Source organism: Strix uralensis, chromosome 3 (genome assembly GCF_047716275.1).
Source record: "Strix uralensis isolate ZFMK-TIS-50842 chromosome 3, bStrUra1, whole genome shotgun sequence".
NCBI lineage: Eukaryota > Metazoa > Chordata > Aves > Strigiformes > Strigidae > Strix > Strix uralensis.
In genome coordinates this window covers 28417350-28435820 of record NC_133974.1, presented here as the reverse complement: position 1 = coordinate 28435820, position 18471 = coordinate 28417350, and the positions used below count along the sequence as shown (strand labels likewise).

General features: G+C 41.1%; 1 protein-coding gene across 4 annotated transcripts in view; it reads right to left on the bottom strand.

Moving 5' to 3' along the window:
- Positions 1 to 16616, bottom strand: part of ZNF451 (zinc finger protein 451) — a 40047-nt gene extending 23431 nt beyond the window's left edge. For 2 of the 4 annotated variants that reach the window (XM_074861769.1, XM_074861772.1), the window contains exons 1-8: positions 16342 to 16616; positions 15450 to 15533; positions 8268 to 8351; positions 6960 to 7085; positions 5274 to 5385; positions 4503 to 4653; positions 3037 to 3163; positions 1193 to 1346 (exon numbers count right to left, since the gene is read on the bottom strand). In XM_074861769.1, coding sequence (XP_074717870.1) covers positions 1193 to 1346; positions 3037 to 3163; positions 4503 to 4653; positions 5274 to 5385; positions 6960 to 7085; positions 8268 to 8351; positions 15450 to 15530 — 835 coding nt within the window. In that variant the 5' untranslated portion in view covers positions 15531 to 15533; positions 16342 to 16616. The remainder of the gene's footprint in view (positions 1 to 1192; positions 1347 to 3036; positions 3164 to 4502; positions 4654 to 5273; positions 5386 to 6959; positions 7086 to 8267; positions 8352 to 15449; positions 15534 to 16341) is intronic. The other 2 variants (XM_074861768.1, XM_074861771.1) reach the window with 1 other exon arrangement.
- Between the last annotated feature and the right edge of the window lie 1855 nt (positions 16617 to 18471).

The following is an 18471-nucleotide window of genomic DNA, read 5'->3' as shown; positions in this document are numbered from 1 at the left end:
AATAGAGTGCTATCCATCTCTAAAGATTAAAAGCACAAAACAGTGTTTTCTTCTTTTCAAAGCAATAGCTTACCAGTAATCTTTTTTAAAACTTATGGCCTGATTTTAAAGGCATCTACAGTCAGCACATTTGAGATTAATAACCTACTTGAGAATAAAGTACCTTAGATTTACAACACATAAGAGAACTCAGAACCATGCAGATTGTCACTTCCATGAAGATGGCAGTACTGACTTGACCTGCAGGAAGATTCCTTCAAAGCCTGTCTTTACTTCCTGCAGCCACTCTGGGGGAGTGCAGAAGATACAGTTATGAAGATGAGAACTATATGAATCTTTTCGGCCATGTAGGCCTATCCTGAAAGCTACACTATCTAAAATATGGTAGCTTCTTGAATAAGAAGTCAACTCCATCTATCTTTTTTTCTGTCTACATTAAAGTAAATGCTTTAATGCCTATTGCTTATGTCAAAACTAAGAAGTCAGTACAGCTATGATGGTCATTAACCCTGTTTTCAGGACCAGGATCAGACAGATACATTCTGTGCAATCTAATGAGTATTGTTCAGGATGTTACTAGCTCACAACATAACCAGTATTTTAGCCTTCAGTAGCAATGCAGCCAGTGCAAGGCATCAGACCTGCAGCACTGTTCCAGCTAAAGAGGCCAAGTTTGCGATTATATGGAGAAGAAACTTTCACAGGTCTTTTCCATCAGGAATGCCAAAGACACCGACAAGAAAAACAGCCTCCAGCAGACTTCAGACAGTACAATAAGGGGAAGGAACATTACAGCCAGTCTGACTGGAGTTGAAAAAGAAATTTATGTGTTTAGGTCTGAGTTCCTATCAACATGCTAAATGTAAACTTATTTAGGACAGTAGTTACACAGAGTCACTGGAGGATGAGAAGCTTATAGGAAAGACCTGACAGCATGGAGATAAAGGAAGTCTGCTTCTCATTACAGCAACTGTGATGGAGGAATCATTTCTACACACAGATATGAATTTCAAAGCATCTCCTCTTACAGAACTGTATCACATTTAAGACCTTAAAAGAAAAATAAGAATTCATTAAAAACAAACTTAAAAACCTTAAACTTTTTTATCCAGCAGAAAAATGTAAGGCACTTCATATCATAAGGATCACTTATCAGAAGGAATGAAAAGCAGTACACTTAGTAGGAACATACCACTCAATTTAGAAACCTGGAGGAAGTGGTTCTTTCCTGACATATGCTGCAAGCATTCGTCTCTCTTGGTGAAGAGGAGGAAGCAGTTTGGGCATGCAAAACACTGAATATGCTGTGGAGGGAGATCTTTTTTATGTCCGTCATTTTCATTTAGCTGGAAGAGAAAATGATCTAGTTAGGAAACATATTAAATCAAGAAACCAGTCCCAGTTCTCCTCATGTTCTTCCATTCCTCCATCCCTTCTGTAGTAATATTTTCACTTTTAAGTTTTCAGCTATCACATCTATGTTTAGCTACAGTTCACCCCTACGGACTTCAGTTCATGAGACACAAGGGACTGGCCAACTTGCCGTTGTCAAACTCAGCTACCCATCCTTACTACACTGGCAAGATTTCCACTCCCTTCTTGCACACATGGAGCAGCCACCTTCCCCAGGAATGATGGATTCCATCAGTTCTTTAGTCCCTTTACCCAGGCTCTCAGAAAAAGCCGCTTCTGTCACTAAAGCAACTGCTTTTCCTCATGCCTGTTCTTCCCTAATCTTGGTAACCTCCAACTTCTCAAAATACTGCTCCTCAGAGTAGCCTTACAGGCCTGTAACTTTAATTGAAGTCAACTCCTTCCACACTCTTTGCCTTCTACATCAACTTCAGATCTCTGCCTTCAGGGCAAAAATCCTTTAATTTTGCTTCTAACATTTTTGCCTGCTCCTTTCTTATGTCACTCAAAGAATCTTCATGACATGCTTATGCTTTCTTCCACAGCTTTGTTTAGGATTATCTCCCCATCCTTCCACACCAGAATAATCCCATCTTCTTGCCTGTTGCAGGAGCCACTCCATTTTCCCAAACTTCTCTGTAGCTCCTGTTAACGACCCTGGACACACCATAGGCACACAACTTGGAAGCAATGGAAGAAGAGCAAGAACAAACTGTGATGCAATCTTTCAAGCTTGTCAGATATGGCTATGCATCTGGAGTTACTACCACTAGCTAAAAGTAGTCCAGTTTCCAGAGTATCTAACATTTCCCCTGAATTTAACACAGCTTCTGGAGACTAGGTGGGCACACAATAATACGTTATTAAAACACTAAACTTTGAAAATGCTATCCATTATCCAATTCAACACCAGACTGCTTAAATAAAACCATGCACCCAGAAGATAATACCTGAGCATTTGTCACTGAACTGTTTTACAGTGGGAAGTTATGAACAAAGTGAAAGAGAGAGCATTGTCAAAAAAAAAGTGAAAAGAGTGGAGGTAAGGACGAACAACAACAGAAAAAGCAAATACTACTAGCTTATATTCAAATTAAAACTCAAATGCTAGATTATCCTTTTCTCTTCTGTAAGTTAACTAGTGAGTAGCAACAAATATACCTATCAGAGACTGGAAACAGAAGAAACATTTGCATCTGAATCACCCAAGTTTCCTTTCTCATTCTGTCGCCTCTTTTTCCCCATCCCCTTTCTGCTGCTTCTCTTTACAGTCACTTATTTCACCCTAACTTATTGCCTTTATCTTTCATAGTCTTGGAGATGCAAAGGAAGGGAATACCTTTCAACAGCACCAATAGAGGGACAAACGATTCAAGACAGAACTATGATCCTCTCGAAAGTACGCTGTAAAGTACAACCTAACGGTCAGATCTAATGGGGGTACTGCCAGGATACACCAGGTGTTTGAAACACAGCAGAATAAGAAAAACTGCCTTGAAGACTAAAAGAAGGGAGGGGAGAGAAAGAGGGTTAAAAGGAAAAAAAATATCAGTGTATAATTATATGGCTTGAAAACCCTCTAGTACGTTCAGTCAGGCGAGTTACTTATCCTTATGATCTTGCCTTAGATAAAAGATGATCACTGTACTGCTGAGAGGTTGAAAATCTTTTGCAGCATATCACACAGGCTACAGCATTATTTGGGGGTCCATGTAATGTGACTGTTGGGTCACAAGGAGAATGATCAAACCTGGAGAGGAAGAAATAATTAACAAGCTAGTCCCCTCTAAATAGTCAAAACGGTCTTTTAATGGGAAAAACTCTGTCTTTTGAAGCTGTTGGACAAAAACTTATCAAATCAACCTAAACTGTAAAATTCCTCACTTCCCCTATCATTAACTGTATCAGTTGAAGTATCCTATAAAGAGGTGATTCTCCCTGCAGCTTACCTGTTATAATGACCACTTTGCAGAGGAACCATACTGTTTTTAAGAGCAAGAGAACTAACAAATCCTTGATTTCCTACTGAGGGATTTTCAAAATATATTTACCTCCCTGCAATATTTCTGGCTGGGATGGAGTTAATTTTCTTTGTAGCAGCTTGTATGATGCTGTGTTTTGGATTTATGAATAACAGTGTTGATAGCACAGGGATGTTTTAGCTATTGCTGAGCAGTGCTTGCACAGCATCCAGGCTTTCCCTATTTTTCAGACTGCCCCACCAGAAAGTAGGCAAGAGGCTGGGAGGGGACACAGCCGGGACACATAACCTCAACTGACCAAAAGGATATCCCATAACATATGACATCTGCTCAGCAGTAAAAGCTGGGGGAAGGAGGAAGAAGGGGGGATGTCTGGAGTGATGGCATGTTGCCCTAGGTAACAGTTATGTGTGATACAGCTCTGTCTGCCAATAGGAATTCCTTCTTTTGCTTTGCTTGCATGCACAGCTTTTGCGTTACTTATGAAACTGTTTTTACCTCAGTCCAGAGTTTTCCCACTTTTACCCTTTCAATTCTCTTCTCCATCCTACTGGAGTGAGTGAGGAGTTGTGCAGGCCTGAGCTGCCTGCCTGGGTTAACCCACAACACTCCTCTCAGCTTCTCTCCTTACCATCTTCCCCATGGCACATTCATTAGTTAAAAGGCAGTATATGCTGGAACTGACCCCAGACATAGTGAGTGCTGACTAGCAACGATCAGTTATGAACAGATATCTGGCCTACAGCTCTTGCTCCTCTTTCCCTTCATTAGGGGCATTTTTTTATCTTACCATCAAGTTGTATACATTAGCATTTTGCTCTTTTTCAAGTTTGGATGAAAAAAGTAACAGAACTGGAGAACAGAAATCTTGTTTCTCAAAAAAACAGACATTAAAAAATGCTTTAAAGAAATCAATTCTGAATGAAAAAAAAAACCAAACCAAAAAACCTAATCAACGAAGAAATTCATCACATCATCTATATAAAATCTGTAATGTATTAATCTGCTCTCCAAATGAAATTTTGTCACTATAAGCAGTTTAAAGTAGACTTAGCACTGATGACCTAAATTTATTTCTTGCACTGAGCTCTTGCACTATGTCCTTACCTCTGAAGGTGACCTAGGAGAAGATGTCTATTATCAAACTCTCTGTTGCAATGCATCACAGGACAAGCTATGGGACTGCTGTTGTCTTGCGCCTGATCTGCCCTCTTATAAATACCCCTTTTTCCACTGTTAATGGTGCCCGGTTTGAGACCTGTGTTATAAAACAAAGCACTTAAGCCTCTATAATTCAGATTCCGGTTAAGAAAACAAGATAACACACAAGCCCTAAAGCATTTAAAAATGAAGTTATATTGATTCTTAAAAGCAAGCTAACAATGCACTGTAACTCAGTCCTACTACACTAAATCTGCTCTTCCAGGTGAAGAATCTGTCTCTTCAATCCCCAGTAGGATTATTCTTCAAACACTTTGACATCCTTCCTCCAGGTCCTCCAGGCAGTATTTTAAATTCACTGAACTTCCTGAAGTTATACTTACTCACATAGATATCTTCCCGAGCAACAGTTCAACACTTGTATTTTTCCTTCTAGCAACTTCGCTTATAAAATTAGTTAACACTGCCTTAGTGGTTTCTAGATTTTATACATTAAATTTCCTAAGCAGTGAAACATTAGAAGAATAGCCTTTATGGAAATGAGTAAGAACTTTCAAATGCCACACTCTAGCAAAGTTAATATTCTAAGATTTGGTTATGCATAAGAGGCACCTACAAGCCCAATGTCACTATTGCTCAATGGAATTATCACACGTTCTATTCTGCAATGCAGGACTTAGAAAACCTATCACTTAAACTTAAGTTTCCTGTTCTTACCTGGCATTTTTAACCACTGGTCCACACATAATCTTGCAGCTTCTGTGTCACTGTGCTCCCGAATAAATTCTAGTTCTTGCAACCCATGAGCATATTGGGAATCAACTTTCTCCTGAAGGGGAAAACATATCAGGCAAGTTGGCAATCAAATTTTAAAAAAATAATTCAAGATTAAGTATGTATACCAAAACTTACATGTGGGTCCCTAAAAAACCTAGGGGGAAAAAAAAAAACCCAAAACCAAAACCACAAAAACCTAAGGGGTGAAAAAAAAACTTATAACTTGAGTGAGTTCTATATGACAAGATGGAATGTAACAGCAATAAAAATAAATTTTGAAATAGTACTAATTTTTATGCCCTAAAAGCTACAGCTTAGGTCAATTAATTTACTTTTACTGCACCTACTGAAGTTTCTGAAGCATACACATAACCAAGAAGATTTTCAAGATAAGATTATAAAAAGAAATAAATAATAATGAATTTTTTTTTAAAAAAAATACAACACAAAATGGTTATTGAAACCCAAGAGTCAATTTGTTCCACTGCCAAGGCAAAAAAAAGTGGCAGTTTCACTTTACTCTTCAAAGTGAAATTACTCTTCAATTTTTTTTCTGCAGATTGCATTACCTGATGAGTGAGGAGCCACCCAGCAGGAAAATATTCATCATTAATACGGATTTTTTTAACGTTCATGCTCAGACTACTTTAAAAGCCACACAGCTATCTGTGACTCCACTGTACAGTTGAAAAACTGTATGTGTAGACATTAACAGACTGCCAAATTCTATGTGGAGAAGACAGGAGAGGGATGTGGAACTCTGAACTTCAAGGGCACCGTGGACTATATCTAACAGCCTTTTACTCTGGTGTATTACAGTTGCATAGTCTATGGTAGACTAACAACCTGTTAACTAGAGTCCAGTTATGTGACTTTAAAAAAAGCCATGAACCATGTTCAGAAAATTAGGCTGGAAAGTGAGCACGTTCCACAAATACTTGATTTGGATTTGTCTCTGTTGAATTTCATGAGGTTCTTGTAAGCCTGTTCCTTCAAGCTGTCTCAGTCCCACTGATAGCAGCCCTACTCCTAAAAGCCTACTGACTGCACCTCCCAGTTTGTAATAAAAATCCAAAGTCCATGCCTTTCAAATAGCTGCACTATACAACTTATAGGATTCAACTTCAGAATTATGCTTTACACACAGAAAAATCTTATCCCATTATAAAATATTATCTGATACAGAGATTTAATGCGGCAAACATCTTCCCAAAAATCTCAGACAAAAGCAGGTAGATAACTAGGTTTGCAGCATGGTAATTTGTGATAATTGTTATTTTTCAATTAGCAACAATCACTAGGGTTAAAGAAAGGTCCCTCTGCTATATATACAAACAAGAGAAAAAGTTTTTGTCAGTGACTCGCATGAAGTTAGAGGGTTCCACACCCCCACACCCCCCCGCCCCCGCTTAGGAACTGCGGTAAGACTACCAAATTGGTCAATTAAAAGCCACTGAAGAGACAAAGTCCATATTGTGTTTCAAACGATGCCCCAGGAGCAAAATATCTCTAGCTGCTACTTCCAGGTCTGGCTCAACCACCTTTTTATGTACTTAGTAGTGAAAACAAACACATTCTACTATGCCTGTATTATGCAATTCTACTGAAACAAAATACCTCCAATACCTTAAATGCTTTGTTTTTTTCTTCTTTTTGCCGTTTCTCTACTTCAACATGGCGTGCTAGACGATCCAAGGTTGACGCAACTCGTTCTTTCTGATAGTCAATGTGATCTTTACGCTTAGTATTTCTCTACAATTGAAAAGTTAAGACTTTTATTTGGTAATTGCTCAGCAACAATATGGTGAAAAGTGATGCCCAAGTAGCAGGATGTAATTCAGTACAGATACTCCAATCCTAAGTTTCATGATCTACCTTGCCAGTTCTCTCTTCCTATTTACCAGCATCTGTAACTTCTGTTAAAAAACAAGACAACCTCCACTCCCCTACATATTCAAGGCAGTTCAGCATCAACATTAGCCTAACCAAGGCACTAGAAGGAACATGGATGATTGTGCCGGGTGTCCTAAAAGTCTCCAACAAATTAAGAATTAAGTAAATTCTTCTAAGTAGATAAACAAAATTCCTAAAGATTTCAATGACAACATGCAGCCTATCTGAAAACCTGAGAACTGACATCATTCGTGCTCTAAGGCAACACTGCCCCTTATCTTCAGAAAGGCTGATCATTAGCTTTTTCTAGCATAAAGGATAGGCCATACACTGTTGTTTGTTCCTGCCACATGATCAGCTCCAGCAATCATCACTGTGAAGTGAGCCTGTGCATGTACAGAAGATCCACCTTTCCTTAAGACGAGGTTTATTACACATATCCTCTACTACAGCACTGGAAGACAGAAGTCAAGAGATGGCCACTGCTGTCAAAATCAACTCTATTATCAGTCACTGTCCCTATCAAAGGCCCTGCAGAGTAGGCACAATAAATTTGGTGGATACACAATTGACCAGCCTGCTTCTGACTCACCCATTCTTAGGAGGGATTATGAAGAACGTGGCTGAGTTTAAGATCAGGTGCTTATCAGAATAAGGTCCTCCAACCTATAAACTGCTCCTAAAAACTTATTTTAGAAGGCCTGGGAGTAGGCCAGATACACTTGCAGGCTAGAGACTGGACACACTGGCTTTCGCGGTCATTTGTAAGGTGACATTTTTCTTCAACACACTTGCTAAAACCACTAAAAGCCAAATAAGAGTTCCAAGTCCATTTCAAGAAGGCAAAAAACAGCCTTGGAAAAAAAATAATTAAGTGTTGGCATTCTTGCTTTCCACTCAACAGTAGGCAAAAATCAGAAGACTTTAATGTTGGTTTATTTATTACTTGTTAAAAACACCTCTAACAAGACGTGAAGAGTAACTGATGGGAAACTATTTTATTTAACTGAGAAGCCCCAAAATGCATTACAACATACTCACGTGAACATAAGAACTACTGTTCGGTTCTTCATCCTCACTACTGACAAGATCAATGCATTCAACTACAGGTCTTAAAGGTCCTTCCTGAAAAAAGTTAAAAACACACACACACACGCATTAAATTGTTTTCCTCAGAGATAAAATGTTGCATGCATTACAGCACACTGTCAGCATTAGCAATATCTGAAGGAGAATTTCACCAAGGTTTCAAGAGGGTGCAGTAATGAAATTCTTGCATGGCAACTTTTCCATGTAACAAACTAATCCACAAAATTGGTAAAACACACAAATAAATAAGTATTCATAAGTAATTAAAATATCAACTTAACATATAGATATCAACTAGGAAAACAGATTAACAGTCTTGGCTTGCTTAATAACCTTATATTCTTCATCTTCTCAATCAACTTAAATCTACATTTTTAAAGATACTCAACTTGTTATTTTTTTTTTTTTTAAAAGTCTGTACATCATCATGGAATCATAGAAAACAAGCCATCTACATCATCATAGAATCACAGAATGGTTTGGGTTGGAAGGGACCTTAAAGACCATCTGGTTCCAACCCCCCTGCCATGGGCAGGGACACCTTCCACTAGATCAAATTGCTCAAAGCCCTGTCCAACATGGCCTTGAACACTTCCAGGGCAACCTGTTCCAGTGCCTCACCATCCTCACAGTGAAGAATTTCTTCCTTACATCTAATCTAAATCTACCCTCTTTCAGTTTACTGCCGTTACCCCTTGGCCCATCACTACATGCCCTTGTAAAAAAATCCCTCTCCAGCCTTCAGCATGACAGAGATTTTGACTAAACTGCAGTATTAGCCATTTGTCTGACAATATTGCTGGCAGATACCACAGAGCTGTTATATACCCCGAAGGTACTCTTTACGTGTTAAAAAGTTAAGTTCTTCAGGCAGAAGAAGGACTTATGATAGTCAGTAGACTGACTTCTTGAAGAGGGGCAGTACTACATCCACCATCTTTGCCATATATTTGGCAGTGTCCTCAAGGTCTTAATCAACCAACTAGGGCAGGCTAGGAAGATTTACTGCCTCATGAGATGTAGCTGAGAGAACAGCAGCATGCAATTCTCTCTGCTGTCCTTACTGCACCTCATTGTTTACGTTCTACCTTTCAAGACTGTAAAACTGTTCAGCTGGCCAGGCATAAACAGTCCTTATTGTCTCACTGGGGAGGAAGAGGGATGAGATCTTGGACAGATGACAAAAGCTTACAAGAATCAAGCTGCAGGCATCAAATTACGCTAAAAGAGTGCTTAACTTTTTGTGATTAAGTAAGAAGAACATAGTTTTCTAAATGAAATCTAAAAAAAGAATCCATGACAGATTTGCTTTTGTAGAAACCAACTTACAAGAAATTAAGTCTTTATTAAACAATGGGTAAATTCAATTTAACACAAGTTAATATTACACTTGTTTAAATGTTGGTTGCATACATGAAACATTTGTTTTTCCTTCCGAATTCTGTGCCTCTTGCTACATAATTTTTGTGTACTACTTTTTGGGTTGCATTCCAATTTGAACACAAAGGCAATATGGTAATTCTTTAAAATAATTCCTCAAAGGTATACACCTTTACTTTCCACAAAAATAAAATGGTCAAAACCACCTAAAACCAAACCACCACACCATCCGCCTATATGCACTCCTGAATAATAACACAAATCCCTAATGTAGCATGCACTTGGGCTAGTTTGTGTTTCACTGGTTGGTAGTTTAACCTTTAGATGAAGATGAAAAATAAATACTGAAATCAAGAGTGTAAGGACTATAATCCTAGGTCTGATCAAGAACTCATCTGTGCTACACAAGATTATTTCTTATATAAGAATTGGGGAAAACAGTATAACCTATTCCAAGTATAACCACTCAGCAACTGCTTAAGTTAATATATGAGAAATCTTGATTGAAAGCCATCATTAAATGTCACAACACTGGTTTAGATCCATCCCAGCTGAGTGCCACTACATAAAGACTTCTAAAGAGACAGTGACTTCAGCATGGGCTGACAGCAGTGCTCCTCTCTGCCAATAGCTGTTGATACTAAAATGAAAGAAGTTCAAAGCCTCTTTATTCAGTGGCCCAGGGTAGAAAACGTCCTCATGGAGGGAGGCTGAGTTCTAGGACTACTCTCCCCTTTAAACATTCACAGAGGCCTTCTGAGAATTTCATGCAAGTCATAGCTTCAGATGGACTTCCTTTATTTTTAACCTTGATTGGAGAAATGGTATCAGGTGAAACATAGCGTTTTTCTGTCAAGGGACAACAGGTGCTGCTAGCAAACACTCCCAATTAACACTCCAGTACCACATGGACAGAAAGTTTTCAACAGCAGGTATTAAGCTTTTGCTCTGTTAGCTCACCTCTGCACAGGGTGAGCCCCAAATTGAAAGTTAAGAGAAGTTTAATTTCTTCATTTTTTCCAACTGGTTAAACTAAATAGTAACGTAACACAAAGATAGTGCCAACCCTGAGGATTCCATCACTGTAGGAGAAGCCAAGGATCAGTTAGTTTAATCCAATTCTTTTTATCTCCCCACAAGATGAACACTACCAGCTAAAAAACATCCTGGCACACAAGAGCCTGAGATTACAGAATAAACAACATGGACAAGCACTCAACGAACAGCCGAAAGTTGTGGCCTCTCTAGCTGACTATACTGGCATACTTGGCACCCAGAAAGCCATCAACAGTCATACTAAGATATGCTCAATCTTCACATCTTATAAGCAGATCCTTCACATTCAAAAAAACCTCAGAAGTCCCAAACAAAAAAACCCCATGCTCCACTTACCAATTACTTCTCTAAACTATCTCCAAAAACCACTCTTCTCACCAACCAACATAGACGCCGCTGAGCAATAAACCAATGGCTAAATGGCAACTATTTTGGTTACTAGAAGAATTTCTAGGTTTTAATTGATAGAAAATTTTCTTTTGAGTCTCCAGGCAGCTGTGGGTGAAAGCATTAAATCAACAGAACTGTAAACTCACTATGCCATGCAAAATACCAATTGTAAGTTACTATAATCAAATCTGTTTTAATTGGTGGCTGGTAAAGATGAAGCCTCATATTCATCTCCAAGGACAGTTTCTTCTCAAGGAGTTCTGTGAAGCTCATTTTTACTGCCTCCAGAAGTTTTCTGACAGAAGTCCTAAGCTGTGGTCTCACTTTCTTCCCCTCCCTCATTGAGATCAATCTTTGAACAATCAGGCCTAGCTAACAGACACCTAATCCACTGATATATCATGCAAGGTTTTTTTGTTTGTTCACTTTTTAGCTTTACATGCATTCAAATACCCAGTTTACTTAAACAGCACAACTAAACTTTTGCATAATTATACACACACTGGCATACAGAAAGCATGAAACTAGCTTTCAATATGTGACCACAGACTTAACATATCTTTGACAAATAACTGTGCAAGCATAACTGTGCATACAAATGTAAACACACTCATTATCATGGAAGCTTGCATTAAAATAAATTTAAAAATCTGACACAAGTTGTACTGTTTGTGCTCTAAATCTTTGTCCTAGCATATTTCCAACTTTTAAGGCTGCTAAGTAACTGACCAACATTGTGAACCAACACACACTTAGAAAGTTTTAATTTCTGTAATGTAGCAAATACAAAAATCCAAGTCCTTGGCTGATTTGGGTTGGGAGCAAAAATAAAAGCCCTGCTTCAGAGATGCTTTGTAACACCTCTACAATTTTATTCTGTTCCTGCTGTGATGCAACTGAAAGCCAGAGACACAAATACTTGTATATCTGTATATCTAACATTTAACACCTCAGGGAAAAGGAAAACAAAACATTTAAATGCCAACTATCATGTTTCAGCAAATCACTTGATTTTGGCATATCCCAGGGCCAAGTGTTCTTCACATACCATTTTTATTGGTAAACAATTACAAGGAAACCCAAAAGCTTTATGTGTTCCCTAAGATCTCTGTAGGAACTGAAAGAGCTGCAATTGTTTTTAATGAATCAATTTTTCTAGTGTCATTGGTTCCCAAAACATGCTGAAAGTCCTCTTCAGGTCTGAAACAAAAACAAACATTCATTTGCAAGAAAGCAAGTGGCTGCTCCAACTCTTCCAGAACAGAAAGGGGCTGTATCTTTTGTTACAAAGTGCAGCAAAAACACTGTAAAAAGGAAAAGCTGCAAAGTATATGAAGTATGTTTCTTTTTCATGGATCTCAAATTGAAATCAATTTAGAGCTCATTATTGAATAAGCCAGGGCCTATGGAAGTATGTTTTCCTTTGAATTCAGACTTGTGAAATAAGAATCACCAATAGTGAAGAAAACTTGGCATAAATGTAACATTGCATCAGAAAATGAAAGTAATTTTCAGATACACAGATCTTCAATTTTCCAGTTGAGTTTTATTTTGGATACATAATCTTTATATATACTTAACAAATGTTTACAGAAAATAAACACAAATACCCTCCTTAACAGTGTTTGCCATCATAACACAATAGATGAGTCTGGAAGTATTTAAACACTTTGTAAAACTATAATATTTTGAAGTCCCACATCAAGTAACAAAGCTAAGATGAGCCACCGCATAGGAAAGCCACCAATTTCACCAGGGATAACTTGTTTTTTTGAAAGAGCAGCATAATGATGAGCCTCATCTTTAAAGAAGTTTGAAAAAAAAAAAAAAGAGTGGATCGATACCATTAAAAAAAACCCAAAACCATTCAGGAGTCCAGTGCTTTCAGTGCAGACTGGGGCAACTTGAATAATCTGTCTACCTAAGTGCTACAGATCCCATTAAACCTGTGAATCTCTTCACTCTTGCCTTATCCCTCCCTCCCAAGGAAACTGAATGGGGGTCAGACCATCCCACCCTAAGAAATAAAGCCTTGAGGAATAATGGCTTGCATTGTGGATTAAACTATAGTTTTCTGTTGGTATGCAAAACTTAGAATTTAATGATTTTAAGTGGACAAAATATGTTGTAATGCAGAAGTAAAAGGTGGGAAATTATGGAAGAACAGCTGTAAGTTTCCTGAATAAGGGTGAAGCTGACTGTAAGAGCTCAAAAACTCTAGCAGCAGCAGAGATTGCTTTTGCTCCATCAAATAAGGACTTTTTGTCATAGTCCTACAGTAAGAATTGAAACATCCTAAGATGAGTGATTGAAATGGAAAAAAAACAAACCAAAACCAACAAAAAAAACCCCACCAAAAAACCACCCAGCTTTCAGAAAAAAAAAAAAGAAGAAAAAAAACAGATCACATGGTCTACAGCTATTTGTTTTCTATTAAAATGAGCACAGGTTGAAGTATCCAAGTGGCTTCTCCAATTCAGTTTACACAGTACCACCTGGTGCACTGAGGCCTTGGGACATACAGAAAATAGTACTTAGATGATCAGGTAGCATTCACACACAACATTTATGAAGCCTATACACTTCTAGTCATATACATTATTATATGAAAACAACGATCTAAAGCTAGCCAAATAGTTTAGAAATCTTTCTGCAAAGTCCAAGCTCACCCTCATTCAGAGTAGTAAATGGGAGATCCAAGGACACATTGCCGATATTAGGTGATAGCCAGGGTCACACACCTTTCCCCTTGTATTTATCAATAACAACAGTAAGCTCCTCACCCCAAGATACCCATCCTGCACAAACAAGCCTAAACACAGTCATCTTCCTATATATAGCAGCCTCTCTCACTAGCAATTATCACTGGCACCACAAAGGCTCCATATAATCCACAGGTGAAACCAAAGGAAAAAAAAAAGGTAGCAGAAGTGTTGATTTTAGTAAGTCTCCTTTCAACTACTTCTCTGTGCTCCAGCAGCCCTTCAGTCATTACACATACTAGCTTCCTCATTCTTTGCCCAGTGTTGCAACAAAATGAAACTGATACAACCTTGCTGCACATGAACGCTCGTATGTGTATATAATGAACTAAACTCATTAGTAAGCTTTGACCAAACCAACTAAAAGACCAAGAAGTCTCAGAGTTAATAAACTACTTTAATTTTTGAAAAAATATGCACGTCCCTCATACTTGAGCACCTAAACACTCCTGCAGAAGCAGCACGTACATCAAACTTAGGCTTTAATCAAACACCATAGAAAACAAACAAACAAACAAAACTACTTATTGTTCAGCATTAGAAATAAGACAAATCCATAGGAAACCAGCCATTATTAGTCTTGGCATCAATTAACCACTTGATGTTATATGCATGACTTGTTCCTTCGGAAAAATCATCTTGCATTTATCCCTGCCATCCAGCACCACTTCACTGATGATGGATTGAGGCCAGAACACAGGCAGCATGAAAAAAATTCTGCTTTTCTTGGATATTCAACAGATTTAAGCATCTTAAAGTTACATTCACATAAGCCACATATCAACATTAGACTACATGTTGTACTGTAGCTATTATATAGTGCTTCACAATTTGAGAAGACTGTTTAAGGCTTCTAACCCATTATTTTCGTCCCCTTCTTCTGAACATAGTGTTTTTGACACTGTTTTGCAGAGTGAGTGGTGTTTTATTTCATTAACTTCAGTGGGACTCTTCATGAAGCAAAATTCTATGCAATATGATTACCATAAAAGTCACCTACAGTGAATTTCTCATACACTTCACTGCTCACTGTAATCCCCCACTCACCTGCTGGGATACTCAAGTCTATATTCTCTCCATAGGACCAACCGACATCATCTTATACCCTTTCAAAGAAAGGGCACATAAACCTTAAAGATAAACTTCACAGAATCACAGAATCACCTAGGTTGGAAAAGACCTTGAAGATCATCCAGTCCAACCATTAACCTAACATTGACAGCTCCCAACTACACCATATCCCTCAGCGCTGTCGACCCTACTCTTAAACCCCTCCAGGGATGGGGACTCCACACCTCCCTGGGCAGCCCATTCCAACACCTAACAACCCATTCTGTAAAGAAATGCTTCTTAATATCTAGTCTAATTTGCTATCTGCCACAAAGGTTCACAAATTATCTTTAAATCCAAAAGGAATGCTTTACATCAAATATAATCAAGATCACCAACCAACACAGTACACAAAGACCCCCCCTCCCATTTTACTGGACTACTGAGAGCATATTTACTCAAGCAGCTGTGTGCTTCCAGGACAAGGTCTACTTACTCCAACGAACTCAATCTCATCTTCACTTTCAGAAGTTGACGATTTACTCTCATGAATGTTGACGGAGCTGTGAGACTCCATAATCTAAACAGAAACAAACCAAAACATGCTTCATCATTTTATTTTGTAAGTTTTCTTTAACTACACAGCATTTTCTGTTTTATGCCTTCTTTGGCTTTACAGCCTGTCTGCACTCAACAAGCCTCTCTGTACCATTCACTGACCAGAAATACCAGAATAAGTGACAACAATTTTGATTTGAAACACGCTATGTTTTTCCAAATACGCAGAACGTGGCCTAATCTACAAAGCATCCCAATACCTGTTTCTCCAGCAGCCACAGCTATAGCGTTCCGCCAGAGTTCAAGAACATGCTTAAATCCGGAAACCACAGCAAGCGCCAGACCGGAGCTATAGCCTAAGGGCGCTGTACTACCGCTACAACACAGCCAGAGGACGGTTAACAGACGCGGGGTGAGTTTGGGTGTACTTAGTAGCCACAAGTATTTCTGGTGCTTTTGGTCACTTGAGGACCACAGCAGAGCCAGAAGGCTGCGCCTCTCGCTTCAAAACAAGCGCCGTCCTGCCAAACGGAAGATCTCCGTCAGCGGCGCGGAACCGCGGCCCGCCCCAGGGCGGCCCCGCAGCCGGCTTTGCTGACTCACGTTTCTCTACCCGCACGGCCGCCCCAGCACCACGACGGGGGGTCGCCGCCGGGCCGGGCCGCCCCACCGCCGCCGCCACCGCTCGGGGTGGGCGGCGGGTAAGGAAACGGCGGCCTCGCCAGGCGCCCGCTCCCCACGCGGGCGCCCCGCGGGGGCTGGGTTGCCAAGAGACGGCCCCACGCCCCTCACAGCGCCCCGGCCCCGCCGCAGGCCCCGGCCCCGCTCACCGCCGCTGCCAGCACCCGAGGGTACACACCGCCCCGGCCCACTGCGCCGCCGCTTCCTCTTCAACCCGGGGGCGGCGGGGAGAGGTGGGGCAGGAGCGCGGCACAGCTTGCCGGGATTTGTAGTCGCCGCCTGCTTCGCCTCGCTCCGCCGCTCCCTTCCCCCATGGCAGGTGCCGGCGCTACCGCGACAACGCCATGACGCAACCCCCTCCCCGCCCATCGGCGGCGTTCCGGGGTTCTTCCCTCCGATAACTTCCTGCTTCCCCTCTCCCGCCTGCAGGGCCGCACAGAGCGCCTGCTCAGCGGAAGCAGATGGACGAGCCGCTTCCGGGGAGGAGGATGGCGGCCATTGGGGCTGGCCGTGGAGGGGGAGGGAAGGCGGGAAAATCGCCGCTCGCGGAGGAGGGCGCGCGGGCCCGGCCGTTAGCGCCCCGGCTGCGGGCTGGAGGGTGCCCTCGCCTCGCTCTGCGTTTTCAGTTCACCTCCACCTCACCGTCTGCTTACCCAGCCCAGACATCGACAGCTCGCCTGTGAGGATCTACAGGAGATGGTGATAAGGGCCTTAGTGAAGTCTAGATAGACAGTGTCCATTGCACTCCCCTAATCTACCAGGGCAGTCTCTTTATCATAGAAATTTATCAGGTTGATCAGGCGTGACTTCCCCTCGGCAATGCTGTAATGACGACTCCTGATGATTTTCTTGTCACTGAAGTGCCTGGAAATAGTTTCCAGGGTTAGCTGCCCCACCATCTTCCCAGGGAGCAGGGTGAAGCTAACCAGCCTGTAGTTACATGCATTCCACCTTCCTGCCATTCTTGAAGATGGAGGTGATATGTGCTTTCCTTCAGGCCTCCAGTACCTCTCCTAGTCACCATGATCAATCAAAGATTATCTAGAGTGGCCTTGCAATGACATCTGCCAACTCCCTCAGCAGTTGTGGGTGCATCCCATCAGGACGCATGGACTTTTGTATGTCGAGTTTGCTTACATATCCCCTGACCTGATCTTCTTCTACCAAGGGTACATCTTCCTTGGTCCAGCCCTTCCCCCTGATCTCTGGGACCTGGAATTCGTGAAGGCTGGCCTTGCTAGTGAAGACTGAGGCAAGGAAGGCATTCAGTAACTCTGCCTTTTCCATGTCCTGTGTCACCAGATCACCCACCTCATTTAGCAATGGGCCCACATTTTTCCCTAGTCTTCCTTTTGTCACCTGTGTACTTACAGAAAACATTCTTGTTGTCTTTGACATCCCTGGCTAGATCCAATTCTAATTGGGCTTTAGCTTTCCTAACTTCATCCCTATGTGCTTGAACAATGTTTCTGTATTCCTCCTAGGTTACCCATCCTTGCTTCCATCCTTCGTATGCTTCCTTTTTGTGTTTGAGTTTGACCAGGAGCTCCTTGTTCATCTACACAGGCCTCCTGGCATTTTTGCCTGATTTCCTATTCGCTGGGATGAACTGCTCTTGAGCTTGGAGAAGATGCTTAAATATTAACCAGCTTTCTTGGTCCCATCTTCCCTCCAGGGCCTTATCCCACAGGACTCTTTCAAGCAGATCTTTGAAGAGGCCAAATTTCACTCTCCTGAAGTCCAGGGTTGTGAGCCTGCTTTTTACACTCCTCCCCTCAGGATCCTGAGCTCCACCATCTCATGGTCACTGCAGCCAAGGCTGCATTTGAGCTTCACATTCCCAACAAGCCCCTTGTTGGTATGAGGTCCAGCAAAGCACCGCTCTTCATTGGTCCTTGTTGGCTCCTTTCAGTGCACTCCAGGAACCTCCTGGATTGCTTATGCCCTGCTGTGTTGTCCCTCCAGCAAATATCTGGGTGGTTGAAGTCTCCCGTGAGGACCAGGGCTTGTGAATGTGAGGCTGCTCCTATCTGTCTACCTCATCTCCTTGTTCTTCCTGGTCAGGCAGCCTAAAGAAGACACCCACTATAATGTCACCTTTACCTGTCCTCTCTCTAACCCTCCCCCATAAACTCTCATTTGGTTCCTCATCCATCCCCAGGCAGAGCTTCATGCACTGCAACTGCTCTTTCATACAGGCAACTTCCCCTCCTTGTTTTCCTAGCCTGTCCTTCCCAAAGAGCGGTTCTCCCTTCATTGTAATGCTCCAGTCATGGGTG